The 16,163-nt window shown below is 47.5% G+C and overlaps 1 protein-coding gene across 35 annotated transcripts in view; it reads right to left on the bottom strand.

Annotated features, from left to right (window-relative positions):
* The window catches only part of CELF3 (CUGBP Elav-like family member 3), an 82,217-nt gene that overhangs the window by 16,493 nt on the left and 49,561 nt on the right, over positions 1-16,163 (bottom strand). For 6 of the 35 annotated variants that reach the window (XM_054976084.1, XM_054975964.1, XM_054976051.1 and 3 more), the window contains exons 3-6: positions 6,113-6,161; positions 5,644-5,772; positions 3,802-3,881; positions 684-827 (exon numbers count right to left, since the gene is read on the bottom strand). In XM_054976084.1, the coding sequence (XP_054832059.1) occupies positions 684-827; positions 3,802-3,881; positions 5,644-5,772; positions 6,113-6,161 (402 nt within the window). Of the gene's footprint in view, positions 1-683; positions 828-3,801; positions 3,882-5,643; positions 5,797-6,101; positions 6,162-16,163 lie in introns of all 35 variants that reach the window. The other 29 variants (XM_054975955.1, XM_054976027.1, XM_054976162.1 and 26 more) reach the window with 7 other exon arrangements.

Here is a 16,163-nt window from a genome sequence, read left to right as displayed (position 1 = left end):
TCCCTGAGCTTTTCTGGCTTCCCCTGGGCACACACAGGGGTCAGTGGGGGTGTGTATGAGGGAGGGCGGGAGCTGTGAATTTCCTGCTTTGTGCAGGTTGGACTAGAGGACCCTTATGGTACTTTCCAGGTCTATCTTTTTATGTTTCTGTTTTAAACTTCATCTTTCAGATGACTGTGGATCCCCTCATTTAAAAAATTAAGCCTGTAATGTTTCTAACCCTACCCAGTGGCATGCTCACCTCCCACCCTTTACCGGGTATCGCTAAGGCCCCGTTTTGAAACTCTGCGGATGAGGTAGTCAACCTGTGACTGGAAAACACCCCGTAAATGGGCATGTCTGGGGTTACCATGTTGCATCTGCACAAGGGAAAGCTTGCAGGTAGAAAGCTAGCACCTCAGGGTTCCGTCTTGGCATTTTTTCTGCGAGGAACTGCTTTTTTGTATGGAGCAGCATACAAAATTCCCGCAGTAGTCTGAAGTACATTTTAAGCACATGTTTACCATCTGTGGGAAATAAGCTTGGGGGTGTCTGAAACATCATGTGTGGGGCTGGCCCCATTGCTCCCAGTAACTGTTCCCTTGCATCCCCCATAGAGGACAGCCACTCCAAGACAGCCAATGCCTTCTCCACCCCCAGCACCCCCCATTTCCACATTCGGCAACTCATGGAGACCCTCTTACTGCTTGGGTGTAGGCGCTGTACGCCCCGAACTGCAACGCGATGGGGCTGAACATGCCCAGCTGGTTGGCCACTTGCTGCATGCGCCGGAGGCCTCGCTCCTTCTCGGTGTCTGCAAATTTCACCACGAGGCTGGAGGAGGCACCCTGGTGGGAGGAGAAAAAGAAACATTATCACCTGAAACACCCTCGCGGAAGGTGAACGAAGTCTGGATCTAGTTTGTTAAGAACCTTGAAGGTTCAATGTGTCCGAATTGAAGGGCCCAGTATTAAAATTACTGAATATTTGGCATAAATATATATCATAAATATGTCTCCTTCTCTCCCCTATCTCCCCTCCTCTTCTGTATTTGACCAGTTTGGATCATGCATCTGACGAAGAGAACTTGATTCTCGAAAGCTTATGATACAATAAAATTGGTTAGTCTTAAAGGTGCTACTGGACTCTTTTTGATTTTGCTGCTACAGACTAACACGGCTAACTCCTCTGTATTTATTACAAAATTTTATCAAAACAATTACAGGCCCTAATATAGCCTCAATTTAAATTAAAATCATACAGAAATCTCAAACAAGAATCTTATGTGACCCTGACCAAACGCATTTCGCCCGTAAGGCCTTCTTCAGTGATCAAGCATAGTTATTACACATTAGCTCCAAACAATGCATTCATATTACAATAATTAATCGATATAGGACCGAGTTGGGATTGTGTTCCATTTGGTATCAATGACTCAAGGCAGAGATGTACTGAAGAGACCTCAACTGATTTGATTAGATTTATTAATTTTACAATCCGTTCTCCCAGCAAACAATTGAAATCACCTTCTACCCCAGTCAGATACATATGTCTCGAGTGGTAATTAATAATAATAATAACTGCGCTTACAGACCGCTCGTCTAGACAGATTAATGCCTCACCCAGAGCGGCGAACAAAGTGTTATTATCTCCACAATACAGCTGGGGAGCTGGACTGGGAGGAGTGGCTGACCCAAGGCCACCTGCTGAGCTCATGGCAGGAGTGGAAGTCGAACCAGCAGAGTGCTGACTCACAGCCGAACCACTTAACCACTGTGCTACAGCAGCCCTTGATCAGTTGTGTACTTTCCTATTCCGGTCCCAGAAAGATCCATTTCAAGTGTAGTCCGCAGTGACAAAGTAGTGATTCAACCATTGACTAAACAATTGTTTTTTTATACTATACTTCCCAGTCCATTGAGGAAAGCCACAGCCCTGGCCCCAGGGAGGGCGTCACGAGTCGGCTTCCCTCACAGTGCGGAGGGCAGAAGGGTGGCAACGGCTAACCCTTCATTGAAGGGGACTGGAGGGTGGGTGGCAGGTGAGGGCAGAGAAGTTATTCACCCAGAGGGTCAAATATCCTTTGGCATGAGCCAGCTGGTGGCCATAGCAAGAGGTGGTAAGTATAATTTGATTGGAGCAACAAAAGACCTTGAACCAGCCCCGGGAACGTGTTCGTAGGTGAAAGATTGGGGCCTTACAGGGATGGATGCTGTCTTTCCGTGCTGATATAACCCCCATGAATAAAGGATCAATTGAAATGGAGGAAACAGACTAGCCACCTCCTGGGATTCATTTGGCAGGGATTCAATAGACAGAGATCTCTGTCTATTGAAACCAGGGCCCGGCTGGATTTATCTTTCCACTGGACCTGTAAGACAGAGATGTTCCACTGGGCATAGGGTTGAGGCTGGGCCAGGCCTCCGCCAGCCTAGTAGGGAAGGAAGAGAACGATATGGACCCTCCCAACTAGGTTGTCCACCACCCCGCTTCCACGTTGGTTGCCATCTATTGCCATCTATTTTAGTAAATTGTCTATTATGTTGACTGGATTTTTAATAATAATAATAACATTCAATTTATATACCATCCTTCAGGACAACTTAATGCCCACTCAGAGTGGTTTACAAAGTATGTTATTGTTATCCCCACAACAACAAACACCCTGTGAGGTGGGTGGGGCTGAGAGAGCTCTGAGAGAGCTGTGACTAGCCCAAGGACACCCAGCTGGCTTCAAGCGGAGGAGCCTAGAATCAAACCCGGCTCTCCAGATTAGAGTCCCGCGCTCTTAACCACTACACCAAACTGGGAATACATGAGAGGGAATGCATGCATGTAGAATAATCTATTGGGTTTTGTTCACAGTATTGTTACATTTCATACAATCTAGCCACAAGCATGCCCAGGGAGAAACGGCTACCAGGCCATCTTGCCTGGAAAGGCCCTGCCAGCCCCATCCTCCAAGTAAGAAACAAGGAAAAAGGGAGAGGCTGGAGCTGGGGAGAGACACCTGGAGGCCTCCCCAGCTGGTCTAGGTCAGGAGCAATCGGCCCAGGGGCAAAAGGGTGGAGATCAGAGCAGGGAGAGACACCTGGAGGCCTCCCCAGCTGGCCCAGGTCAAGAGTAAGCATCCCATAAGAGGAAGGGTAGAGGGCAGGGCAGGAAGCCCTATATAAGGAGGCCCAGTTGGGAGTCAGGGGGTGGAGAGTGTAGGAGTTGGTGATGGAGCTTGGGAGAGTGAGAGGCTGGAAGGGAGATGAAGGACAGGAGGAAGAGCAAGCTTGCAGGAGACGAGGAGGGTGAAGGCTTTGGAAGGCAAGGAGAAAGGGGAGGCAGCCAGGACTCTGTCAGGTTGAGCAGGCCTGCGAGGGGACTGGGAGGGAGGGAGGGAGGGAGGGCGGGCGGGCGGGCGATGTATATCCCTACCCTCCTTCCACAGAGTGAGAATCTGCACTGCCCCGATGGCTTAATGCAGAGAAGACAGCACTGGAAAAATCATTCCAAGTATCAAAAGCCTGCTGGTGTCCACAGCTGAAATTTGTGCTAACTGGCACAGCAACCCAGGCTGGTCGAAAAGTTGGCATCATTGAAATGGCTTGCTACAGTTCTTGTTTTTCAGCACAAATCTCTTTGGATCACACTTTTGAGAAGATGGAGGGGCAAGCCCTGTCCAACAGGGGGCAGCAGAGCCCAGGGGAAAATGTCCCATTTTTTAAGGGTGGTGTTCAAAGGGAAAAAACTTTCTGGACTGCCCCCCCCCCCACCCCTGGGATTTCTGACTCCCCTCCCCCTTTGCCTCCACTCCATCCCCAAAGGTCTCACCGGCAACGTGCGGCTCCCGTGCAACGTGTTGATGGCAGCCTGCGCTTCTGCGTGCGTCTGGAACTTCACGAAGGCACAGCCTGGCAGGGGAGGAGAAAACAGGCATCTTTTGAGTGTTTCCAAGCCATCAGCTATGAGACAATCGCAAGCAACAGCAATGCCCAAGAAACAAGTTTGCTGGGGAAGTGTAACTCCCTACACCTTTTGCTCCCAGACTGATCTCACGGGAAAGCCATTCTGTCGGCTTGGAGCAGGAGCTGGCTGTGAACAGCTCCGATTGGCTGTAGCCGATGATGTCACGGAAGTACCTCCCTTTTCCTTGGAGCAATTTTTCAACCATTGATTTGGGTTCAACAAGAGACAAACATGCATTTAACTAAATGGATACACATGTAAGACTTTAAAAACAGCCTGGGGGGAGGAGCTGGTCAATGAATGGAATCAGTGTTCCATTTGCACATTATAAGTCTGTTATTTGCAGGGGAGGAGGACAGGACCACCCCACCCGCTGGGGGAGAGATACACAGCAGCTTGTTTTTTGATTTTGCCACCTTGGATGCCCAACTTGGGAAGCTGCCTTATCCCAAACAGAACCAACAGCCCACCTAAACTCTTCCATGTCTGCTTTGGCTGGTGGCAGCTCTCCGGAGCCTGGAGTACGGTTGCCAGCCTCGAAGATCTCCCAAAATTACAACTGATCTCCAGACTGCAGAAATTAGTTCCCCAGAGAAAATGGCTACTTTGGAGGGGGGACTCTGCCGCATAATTCCCCACTGAGCCAGTTTGGTGTAGTGGTTAAGAGCGCGGGACTCTAATCTGGGCCGATTCCAGACGACTAACCGGAAGGCGCTTCATGCCGCCATGTTCCGGATCGCGACGGGGAAAATGCAAAATACCGCGTTTTCTCGCACGAGTTTGGTGCGACGTCGCGCCAAACTCGCACGAGAAAACGCGGTATTTCGCGTTTTCCCCGTCGCGATCCGGAACATGGCGGCATGAAGCTCCTTCCGGTTAGTCGTCTGGAATCGGCCCTGGAGAGCCGGGTTTGATTCCCTACTCCTCCGCTTGAAGCCAGCTGGGTGGCTTTGGGTCAGTCACAGCTTCTCGGAGCTCTCTCAACCCCACCCACCTCACAGGGGATAATAACACATTTTGTAAACCACTCTGAGTAGGCGTTAAGTTGTCCTGAAGCGCAGTATATAAATCGAATGTTATTATTATTATTACTATTATTATTATAAGGTCCCTCCCCTCTCCAAATCCTGCCCTCTCCAGACTCCACCCCCCAAATCTCCAGGAATTTCTCTGGAGTTGGCAACCCTATGTCTTTCCCAATGCCAGCGAACTAGTATCCGGCTAACTAGCTGGGTGTTGTGGCGTGAGCCTGTAATCCCAATCTTCGGGCGAGGCTGAGACCGGCAGATCACCGGAGCTCGGGAGTTCGGTCACTGCAGAGTGCAACTCTCGCAGCTGAGCTAACTAGTAGCCTTTAATCTGGATATTGTACCAGGGACCTTCTGCGGATATGAATCAGCCCTACCCTTAAGCCGTAGCATTCCCTGTCCTAACCGTGAGTCAGACACACAGCATTGATCTTTCTAGCTCTGTCGCATATCGTCCAAGTGGTAGCAGCTCTCCAAAACTCCCTGAGATCCCATAAATGGGCATGCCAAAGACTGAACCGGGGGACTTCTGCATACAAAGCAGATACTCAACCAGGGAGCTATATCCCCTCCTACTTTTTACAATGGCACTCTCCCCGAAAGCTGCCTATCCAGAACGTGGACTCCCTGGAATTCACCATCAATGGTAAGGGAAGGGCAACCTCCCATTTCCACTTACCTTTGCTGGTGCCATCGGGGCCACGGAGTACCGTGCATTCGTCAATGCTTCCAAAGGGCTCGAACATTTTCCGGACATCTTCATCGGTTTGCTGCTTACCCAGCATTCCCACGAACAGCTTCCTGTCTTCTGGAGGTGGAGACAGGAAGTTGCATAGATCAAAGACACCCCTGGCCAAATCTAGCCTAGCTTTGCAGTTATTTCCAGGAACCCCCCTTCCCCTGTCCAAACAGTGGCCCATCCCAACATCTATTTCTGAGGAACTCATCTTGGGTATTATACATGTTCCCATTTGATGAGGCTTTACTTTATAGCTCTGGGATCTGAATAATTCTGTTTCTTTAAACAGGGAAGAGGCCATTAGGAAAATGACCCCGGCCAGAATCCGGAGCCTCACAAGCAACAAACGAGGTCGTTAAATTGGGTGTGGGCTGTGCCCTCCCCACAAAAGCTCAGATGTTGAAAGTACCTCCTCTGCTTTCGCTGTCTGCTGGTTTCACCTGGATTGGCCGGTTCATCTGCAAGAAGAAGAAGAAGTAAGGCTTTAAAAAAGGATCCAAGAAATGGAAGTAGACCTTCTCAGAAATGGAGGTGGAGAGTCCTGTCTCTCATGCTGTCCTGCTCCGAAAAAGTATTAATCAAATGAACTGTTCTCCTAGCCAGAAGAGATGCCAGAGATCCTGCATGAATTATCCAAGAGATCCAGTAAAAGATGACGCACAGTCCTTTTGGCAGGAATACTCGGACTTGGAACAGCCTCCTATCGTGCAGAGTAAGTCTCGATCCAAGGGAAAAGCCCTCTCATTCATTCATTCATTCATTCATTCATTCATTCATTCATTCATTCATTCATTCATTCATTCATATGAGTGAGGGGTTTGGACTTAAAATGAGGTAAGAACAGCTTTACATAAAGTGTAAAGATGTAAAAGTGTCTTCCGAATGTTAAAAAGGAGAAATAATGATTGTACTTATATGCCTCTCGCAGTAAAACGAAGTCAGTGTTATTATTATCCCCGCAATACAGCCAGGGAGCCATCTGGGAGTAGTGGCTTTCCCAAGGCCACCTGCTGAGCTTGTGGTAGAAATGGGATTCGAACCACCAGAGTGCTGATTTGCAACTCAACCACTTAACCAATATGCCATAGCATCAGGGGTCATTTTGTAGAAAAAGAGCTGGAGGAACTCATGAGCATAACTGATTTGCATATGCCACACCCCTGACATCACTTATCATGGCTGTTTTGGACCCAAACCTGGCTATTCAGGGCTGAAATTGGGCCCAAAATGGCAAAAAGGGGCTGAAAATGGCTGAAAAGGGGTCCAAAATGGTCAGGATCGGGCCACTGCTGAGTGGGAGAGTGATCCACCACCAGTCAGAGGCCCGATCCGGACCATTTTGGCCCCAATCCAGGCCAAAACGGACCCAAAATGGCTGAGAGTCAGGTGGGCGGGGCCACCTGTCATGTGACCTCTTTGGGGAACTGCGTTCCTGCGTGTTCCCCCTCGAAATGAGCCCTACATAGCATCAAGGGGACAAGTTCCTTTAACCAGAATGTTCTACTATGTATTTCTGTACTGCAGAGGGGACCTTTGAAAATTCTCCCAATTTCTTACTGTTCTGAATCTACTGTTTCCCTTTGTATAACCCCTTTTGTGATTCTTTGCGGGGAGGAAATTTCTTGGAGTAACCCCCAGGACTTTAATCTGAATCAGAGCACACCGAGGTTCCCCCCACCCCACACCTGTGCTTAAGTACCCGGAACATGTGCTATCATCATAAAAAGAGTGCTTATGAGCATGCCGAACCCAAGCAGCAATACAGGCCCAAGAGAAGATGGGTGCGTCTTGCTCAGGGCAACAAAATACCTCGAGCCAGGCTTGTTGTTTACTCTAATGATGGTTTTGCAGTCCAGAATGTTTTAAAGGGTTTGTATTTTTGCTTTTTAGTATCTGTAGTTTCAACATTTTCTGCCTTGCTGGCATCCATTGTGAGTAGTCACAAGTAGAGATGGGCAGGAACTGAAATACAAACCAAAGTCCGTCACAAACCGGGCAGGTTTTTGGTTCGCAAACCGGTGGTTCGTCGGAGCTCATTTCTGACGAACTGGGACAAACCACTATGATTTTTAGAGCTGTTCGTATGGTTCATTTTTTGGTTTGTCACTGCAGACAGCATGGTGCTGATCAATCTGTTACCTAGGCAACCCGATGGGCTTGCTGCAGATCTTCTGCAGCCCCAGAAGTGACGAACCGATAAACCAAACGAACCGGTTTGTGAACCGGGCAAGTTCATGAGGTTTGTGGTTTGTGAAACACGATGAACCATGAACCACAACAAACTGCCATTTTGCCGGTTCGTGCCCACCTCTAGTCACAAGCCTTTGGGGAAGGCAGGATCTAAACATTTAAAATAAAAAAGTAATCTATAATGCAAGCAGCCGCTACATGTCTGGGATTAGGGAACTGGAATTGCACACTAGATGTGGGTGCTTGCAACTTCCAAGGGGGGGCTGAGTTTCACCGTTTCAGTCATTAGAGAAAGCCACCAGCCCTTATCTTCCTCTGCCTGCTCCCTTCCCCAAAGATACCTCAGTCAGCAGTGGGAGGAGAGTTAAAGCCCACCCGAAACAGGCTCTCCCCTGCTTGCAGGATTAGAAGGAGTTAGATTATCTCAGCAGGCAGCTAGGGCCTTTTTCGGTAAAAGCATTTGTAATCATATTAAAGGAAAGCAGCGCTCAGGGAGGCCAACAAGGCCCTTGAAATGCCGGATTGCAGAGGAGGAGGAGGGGGTAAGAGTAAGAAGATGGCAGCAGGGTGTGTATGTCCTGCAAAGTCTCCATGGACAACAGGGTCCCGTGCGACATCTGGGGCAAACCCATTCCAGGATCTGCTATCCAGAATCACAAAGACTCTGGTGATAGATCAAGATGGGTAGCCGTTTTAGTCCGTCTGTTGCTGTAGAAAAGAGCAAGAGTCCAGTAGCACCTATAAGACTAACAACATTTGTGGAAGGGTATGAGCTTTCATGAGTTACAGCTCACTTCTTCAGGTCTGAAGAAATGACCTGTGTCTCACGAAAGCTCATTGTGTCTTACGAAAGCTCATACCCTACCACAAAGACTCTGGTGACACCCTGCTTTGCTTCTTCTCCCCTTCTCCATCAGGCGGAACACAGTTCTCCATGAATGACTATCTAAGGGCCAAGCTACACATGACGAATGACACTTGAACGGCAAGTGGATTGAGTGGAGGGCAAGTGAACAGGGAGAAATACACTTGCTGTTCAAGTGTCATTCGTCATGTGTAGCTTGGCCCTGAGTTGACAAGAATGACTAAACCAAAGCCTAATCCAGACCAGGCAAGAGGGCCAAGCAACCTAAGCAGGGATTTTTTTCAGTGGTAATGCGGTGGAAGGGAGTTCCGGCACCTCTTGAAAATGATCACATGGCTGGTGGCCCCACCCCCTGATCTCCAGACAGCCTGAGCATCGTGGAGGGCAATCTAAACTCCCCTCTGTCTAGAGATCAGGGGGCGGGGCCACCAGCCATGTGACCATTTTCGCAGAGGGCGATTTAAACTTTAAAAAACTCCCCCCTTGTTCCATCTGACCCAAAGTGATGTCATTGTGTGGTCCTGAGTTCCACCACCTCTTTTCTCAGAAAAAAAGCCCTGAACCTAAGTATTGGTGATGTCCATTTATGCGTGGGGTGACACTTCCCCAAAAGGCTTGTAAGTAAAGTACAATGTACATGGCTGTCGTTTCCAAATACCAAATTGTTAAGAATAATTTAGTAATCCATATAAATAGCTAATTGTGAAATAACACATAATGACAGTAACAACAACTATAGTTCCCAAGGTTCCCCTCCGCAAAAGTAACATATCAGTTGTGGAAGGTAGGGTTCTTTCAAGAACCACAGTTCTCTTCATCAGATGCATCTTGCATTATCTGAAGAAGAGAGCTGTGGTTCTCGAAAGCTTATGCTACAATAAAGTTGGTTAGTCTTAAAGGTGCGACTGGACTTGTTAGACTACTGGACTCTTGCTCTTTTCCACAGAACTGATATGTTACTTTTATTTATTTATTAAATTTGTATTCTGCTCTTCACACAAGTGGGCTCAGATCGGATCAACAGCAGTGAAAATATACAATGATAAAACTTGGTAGCATAATAAAATCAGCATTAACAAGACAATATATAAAAGAGCCGCACACATATTGCATATTGAGGAAGGGGAACTCGGGAACTATGGTTGTTATTGTCATTATGTGTTATTTCACACCTAGCTATTTATATGGATTATTAAATTATTGTTAACAGTTTGGTATTTGTATAGGTCCATTGGTGGCTGGGCTACTGTTCTTATCACTGCCCCCAAAGGGCCAGTTGCTCAGACGGGGAGCCCCCTTGCACCCAGCTTTGCTTTCAGATGGTCCATAATGCATCATCCGACTCCACAGTTTGGTCACCTCTCAATAGGGTTGCCAGCTCCAAGCTGGGAAATTCCTGGAGATTTGAGGGGTGGAGCCTGGAGAGGGTGGGGTTTCGGGAAGGGAGGGGCACCAGCCATAGAGTCCACTTTCCAAAGCAGCCATTTTCTCCAGGGGAATTAATCTCTGTTGGCTGGAGATCAGTTGTAATTCCAGGAGATCTCCAGCTGCCGCCTGGAGGCTGGCAACCCTACCTCTCAGCTTGACTACTACAGAGTGCTACGCATAGGGCCATCCATCCTTGACAACTGTTCAGAAAATTCAAACAGTCTAGAACCCGGCTGCTCAGCTTTGATCAGGAAAACTCACGTAACATCCAACGTCTCCAGCTATCGTGTCTGTTTCTGGGCTAAAATCTTAGTGATTCTAAAGCCCCATCTTCAAGCATAGGTCTGGGATTTCCTAGGGAATTTTCTTCTCTCGCACAGCTTCCTGGTGACTTAAATTCTGCCAGCAGGGTATTGGTTATCATTTACAAAGCTCTTCACGGCCTTGGTCCGGCATACCCATGGGACCGCCTCCCTCCCTATGTTCTTCTACAGCAGCTTCGCTCTTCCAAACAGGGTCTCCTGCAGGTGCCAGCCTGCACACGGGTGAAATCAACAGCAACCTGTACACGGGTTTTCTCTGTGGTGGCCCCTGCCCTGTGGAACGGCCTGACTGAGGAGGTCAGGAGAGCCCCCACGCTTCTGGCTTTCCGCAAGTGGTGCAAAACTGAATTATTTACAAAAGATTTTTACTCAGATAGGAGGGAGGGGGTCTCAGATGCTCCACTAATGAGTTAGGAACTGTAGACCTCACCACTATGTTGTATTGGATTCCTGCTAATGCTATGCTTTGTGAACTTGTGTCTACTTACCCTATGTCATTGTTCACAGAAATGTTCCTGATATTGACTGAACTGATCTCTCGCTGTGTAATCCGCCTTGAGTCTCAGTGAGAAAGGCGGACTATATATGACATAAACAAACAAACAAACAAATACGCAAAATGTTGCTCTGGCACTAGCATTAACCACAGGGAGTTTATCCTCTATTAAAAATAGGATGCTCTCAGCGGGGGCACCTGGATTGCAGAAGCGCCCCCCCCCCCCAGGTAAATCTGCCTGGCCTCTCCCTGTTGCCATTTGCAAGGAGTTGATGAAATCATTTCTCTTCTGCCCGGCCAATTCTGACATCTTCCTTTTTATGATGAAGGCGTTGGTTAGTTTTTTTAGTTTTTCATTTTTTAAAAAACTAGGGAACTGTTCTTAGCGGAGGTATTCTTGCACAAAATTACAACCGAATACACCCTTGATCTTAGCCAAAAGGCCAAGAAGCAATTACAACTAACAAAGAAGCAACAGACTGAATCTGTAAGACACATAGTTTTAAAAAAACAAGTCAGGGTTGTAAAAAGAGAGGCTGTATCTGCCTGCTGTCCAGAAAGCAACTGCCGGTGATAAATATAGCCACTCCTATACCTCTCACATACTTTGTGCAGACAAAAGCATATGTGGGATTACACAAACGTAGGGATACACGACACACTTTATTAATGAAACACATTTTAAAAAGCAGTTTGACCTATCGGGGCTTCCTCTCCCAAAGATTCTCAGGAACTATAGTTTGTTGAAGGTGATTAGAATTCGCTACCTCTCCTGCAAATATCCAGAGGAGTTAGCCGTGTTAGTCTGTAGTAGCAAAAATAGAAAAGAGTCCAGTAGCACCTTTAAGACTAACCAACTTTACTGCAGCATAAGCTTTCGAGAATCACAGTTCTCTTCTTCAGATGCATGGAAGAAGAGAACTGCATCTGAAGAAGAGAACTAACTGTGATTCTCGAAAGCTTATGTACAGTAAAGTTGGTTAGTCTTAAAGGTGCTACTGGACTCTTTTCTATCTCCTGCAAAGAACTACTATTTCTCAGTTTGCATGTAAGATGGATAGAGTTGACAAATGACTGAAGAAATTTTAGACAATTAATCATACGAATTTTAGCCAGTAAATTAATGATATTAAAGTAAATTTGCATCAGTCTAAAAAATAATGAAGCAAAAATCCTTTGCCTTAGGAATTAATGATTATCATAGCTGGAAGCAACACTACAGAAGAATACAGGCTTGTATTCTGTATATTCTCTGTTTTCAGCAGAAGTGCCCCAGCTAGCATTACAAATAATATACTTTTGCGCAATCTTGCTAGCTAACTTGGGGGGGGGCGCTCTTTTCCTTATCAGGTATTTAGCGATCCTATCAGCTGAATGTTGCATGCCTTGGAATTAAACCTGATTTGCTATGTAATGTAGACATGGCCTTGCTTGGATTTATCCCCCAAAAGAGAAGTGCAGGGGACAGCAAGGGTGCAGGCTTTGCCCTTCCCCTACTTGAAATTTCTTCTTTCTCTGCCATTCATGGGATAACACTGGTATCGTGCAGAGGCCGAGCTGTTCTCCTAACCTTTCTTTGGTCCCGTACAATCTCGCTGACCTTTGGCCTCTGGCATGTGTGCGCGGAGAGGGATTTTAAGGGCTCCTACTGGCACAATCAGCGTAAGGAACACACTGCTAATTGACTCGCCAATCGATTATTAGCGCTAATGTACTGTGTACGGGACTCTGTCGATCAAACAGGGACAGCCTGGAGGGGTGTGTGTGTGTGGAAGAAGGCAACACAGCAAGGAAAAACCCTGGTGAAAATGTGTTTGGGACTGAACCACTCCACTGGGCTACACAAATCATCGGAAACCTCTCCTTTGTTGAACTCCCTTAAGGCATTCTGGAATCTGTCATATCTCCAAAATAACATGCTGTCAACACTCGCTGTACCTGTAGGGTGGCCCAGGGGCTAGAACTAACAGTAAGGCTGTCAAATGTGGGTTGGGAAATTCCTGTCGATTTGGAGGGGGAGCCTGAGGAAGGCAGGGTTTGGGGAAGGGAGAGACCTCAGTGGGGTATAACGTCATAGAGTCCACCCTCCAATGCAGCCATTTTCTCCAGGGGAATTGATCTTGGTCATCTGGAGATCGGTTGTAAGGGAGATCCGTAGGCCCCACCTGGAGGTTGGCAACCTAAACCGTCAATGTTCTACACCCTGAAATAGTAAAGAGTCCAGTAGCACCTTTAAGACTAACCAACTTTATTGTAGCCTAAGCTTTCGAGAACCACAGCTCTCTTCGTCAGATGCATTGTCAGCTTTCGAGAACCACAGCTCTCTTCGTCAGATGCATCGACAGCTTTCGAGAACCACAGCTCTCTTCGTCAGATGCATCTCGAACGCTTAGGCTACAATAAAGTTGGTTAGTCTTAAAGGTGCTACTGGATTCTTTACTATTTTGCGTCTAGAGACTAACACGGCTAACTCCTCTGGATCTTGTTCCCCTGAAACTTTCTTCTACTCTTCTTTACCTTGCAGGGAGGGGGTTACGAAGCATCAAAACTACTGTTTTGTGCAGCATTTAAAACAAACTGTAACCCGTTTTGAAGGCTCACGGTGTTGAAAGGAAAGTTATCAATGCTGTAAATAAGTTGTCTCGGAACAGTAGTACCTCTGAACGTGCACCGAGTGCTCTACCTTCTCCACTGAGAGTGAAATTCTGAGCAGATGGGGATACAGGACCTGTAAAATATAAGGAAACTATATCCTTCCCCCTTCGTTTGGTTGTTTTGTATGTGTGCAAAACAAGGGAGTAAGTATTATTATTAATAATAACATTTGATTTGTATACTGCCCTTCAGGACTACTTAAACACTCACTCAGAGCGGTTTACAAAGTGTTATTATTATCCCCACAACAATCACCCTGTGAGGTGGGTGCAGCTGAGAGAGCTCTGAGAGAGCTGTGAGTGACCCAAGGCCACCCAGCTGGCCTCAAGCGGAGGAGTGGGAAATCGAACCCGGTTCTCCAGATTACAGTCCTGCTGCTCTTAGCCACTATACCAAATTAGCTCTGGTACAATTCAAGAGGGGGATACATACAGGCTAAAAACTAGATATTGCCTTTTACAAATACACGACGCTAGTCTTTGTGTGGCGAATGGCTTCAGAGTAGGGTTGCCAGCTCCAGGCTGAGAATTCCTGGAGATTTGGGGGGGTGGAGCCTAGGGGGAGGAAAGACCTCAGAAGGGTATAATCCCTTAAAGTCCACCCTCCAAAGCAACCATTTTCTCCAGGGGAACTGATCTCTGTGGTCTGGAGATCCGTTGTAATTTCTGGGAGAACTCCAGCCACCACCTGGCGGTTGGCAACTCTATTTCAGAGAATCTTTCCAGAATGGGCATTCTGACTGCTCAGTGGGATCACCCGTTGACAGAAATCCAAGCTGAGACAGTGGTAATAAAGCATCCTACCTATTACGCTAAGTATGATCTTACTGGGTAGTTCGCATGTTGTTTAATATGTCAGCCGTAGAATGGGTTATGCTCTCTGTTTCAGCATTTCCTCAGCTTTGTATTGGGTTCACAGTGTGTAATCCACCTTGAGTTTCAGTGAGAAAGGCAGACTATAAATAGAATCAGAGAATCATAGGGTCGTGGAAGGGATCTCCAGGATCATCTAGTCCAACCCCCTGCACAATGCAGGAAATTGACAACTACCTCTCCCCCCGCCCACACACACCCAGTGATCCCTGCTCCATGCCCAGAAGATGGCAAAAAACTGTCAGGATCCCTAGCCCAACTGGCCTGGGGAAAATTGCTACCTGGCCCCCAACGTGGCGATCGACCTTACCCTGGGCATGTAAGAAGGGGCCACGAGAACTACGCACTGATGTAACCCTTCCTGCCCTCCCTCTCCTGATCTGCCTAGGTTCACAGAATCAGCCTCCAAAGGTTTTTAAGTGGAAAGAAAGAAAGAACGAACGAACGAACGAACGAACGAACGAACAATGGAGCATATGGTTGCTGGACTTGGCAGAAGGCTGAAGAGTAGAGGTTTATTCTGTTTTTATTATTTATAGTCCGCCTTTATCACTAGGACTCAAGGTGGATGATATACAGCTGGGACATCCAAAAAACAACCCAATAAGGTTTGGAACTGCAGGTTGAGAAGAGGGCCCCTGAAGCAGACAGATGGGGAACTAGGTACAAGAACAGTAGACCGGAAGGAGGGAGAAATGGAGCAGAGGCCTCAGGCAAAAAAAGGTAGCGGAGGCAAGGAATGGAGGTCATTCCCGTTGCAGCCTTCCTGTTAAAGTGGGGTTCTCTTGGTATGATCCGGGAAGTTTCAGGAGGTCAGACTTCTATGGGGCAGCAAGCCTATGAGGTTAAAAGAGGCAAGAAGCAAGGAGATTAGCCCGCCAGATATCTGATGGCTGCAAGAACGTTCCGGAATACGGTAAATTGCTTGCAGAACTCAGAGGTGCATCCGGCATCTTCTTTGCATGGTGGAAGTTGAGGATGTTTTTATTCCAGAAGGCTTCGATGCCATTGCTTGCTTGCTTGCGGTTTCAGTGCTAATGCTGTTGACTGTATAGTGCTTTTCGCTCGTCTCCCAATGGCACCATTTCGGGGACGTTTTTGCTTCTGTGAGCTGCCTCGAGCACTCCTCGCAAAGACGGGAAAAGCAACGTATAAATTAATGAAGATAAAAGGAAGTGAACTGCACAACTCTTGAGTATCTTGAAGATGTGCAGGGGCTAGTTTTCCAGGTGTTATCGTGGTGTCCGGAGCAGGCTGAAAGATGGCTTGTCCACAGGCTCTGAAACACCCAAACATCTTGGACCACACAACCTACACTGGTCTCTTTCCCAGACCTCCAACTCGGGATCTTCATTTCAGCAGGAAGCAATAAGAGCAGGATTTCCCACTACAAGCCCCCCCCCCCCATCCAGGCTCCACAAGGGAATTGGGCGGCCTTTGCCAATTGCATCTCAGCCCTGTATCTTTTGCCACATCACCTCCTTTCCTTTGATTCTGTTGCCAGGTTATCTCCCGTTGCCGGAGCAACCGACTCAGCAGAGGGACCAGTTTCCCTCCATGACGCCCTTTAATCCTCGCCCCCCCCCACGAATACCACTCCTAATTTTTTTTAATAATGATTTGCGCTCCTC

This window comes from Eublepharis macularius, chromosome 1, assembly GCF_028583425.1.
Source record: "Eublepharis macularius isolate TG4126 chromosome 1, MPM_Emac_v1.0, whole genome shotgun sequence".
NCBI classification, from domain to species: Eukaryota; Metazoa; Chordata; class Lepidosauria; order Squamata; family Eublepharidae; genus Eublepharis; species Eublepharis macularius.
The sequence above is the reverse complement of the archived record's forward strand: the minus strand, read 5'-3'. Positions and strand labels throughout refer to the sequence as shown.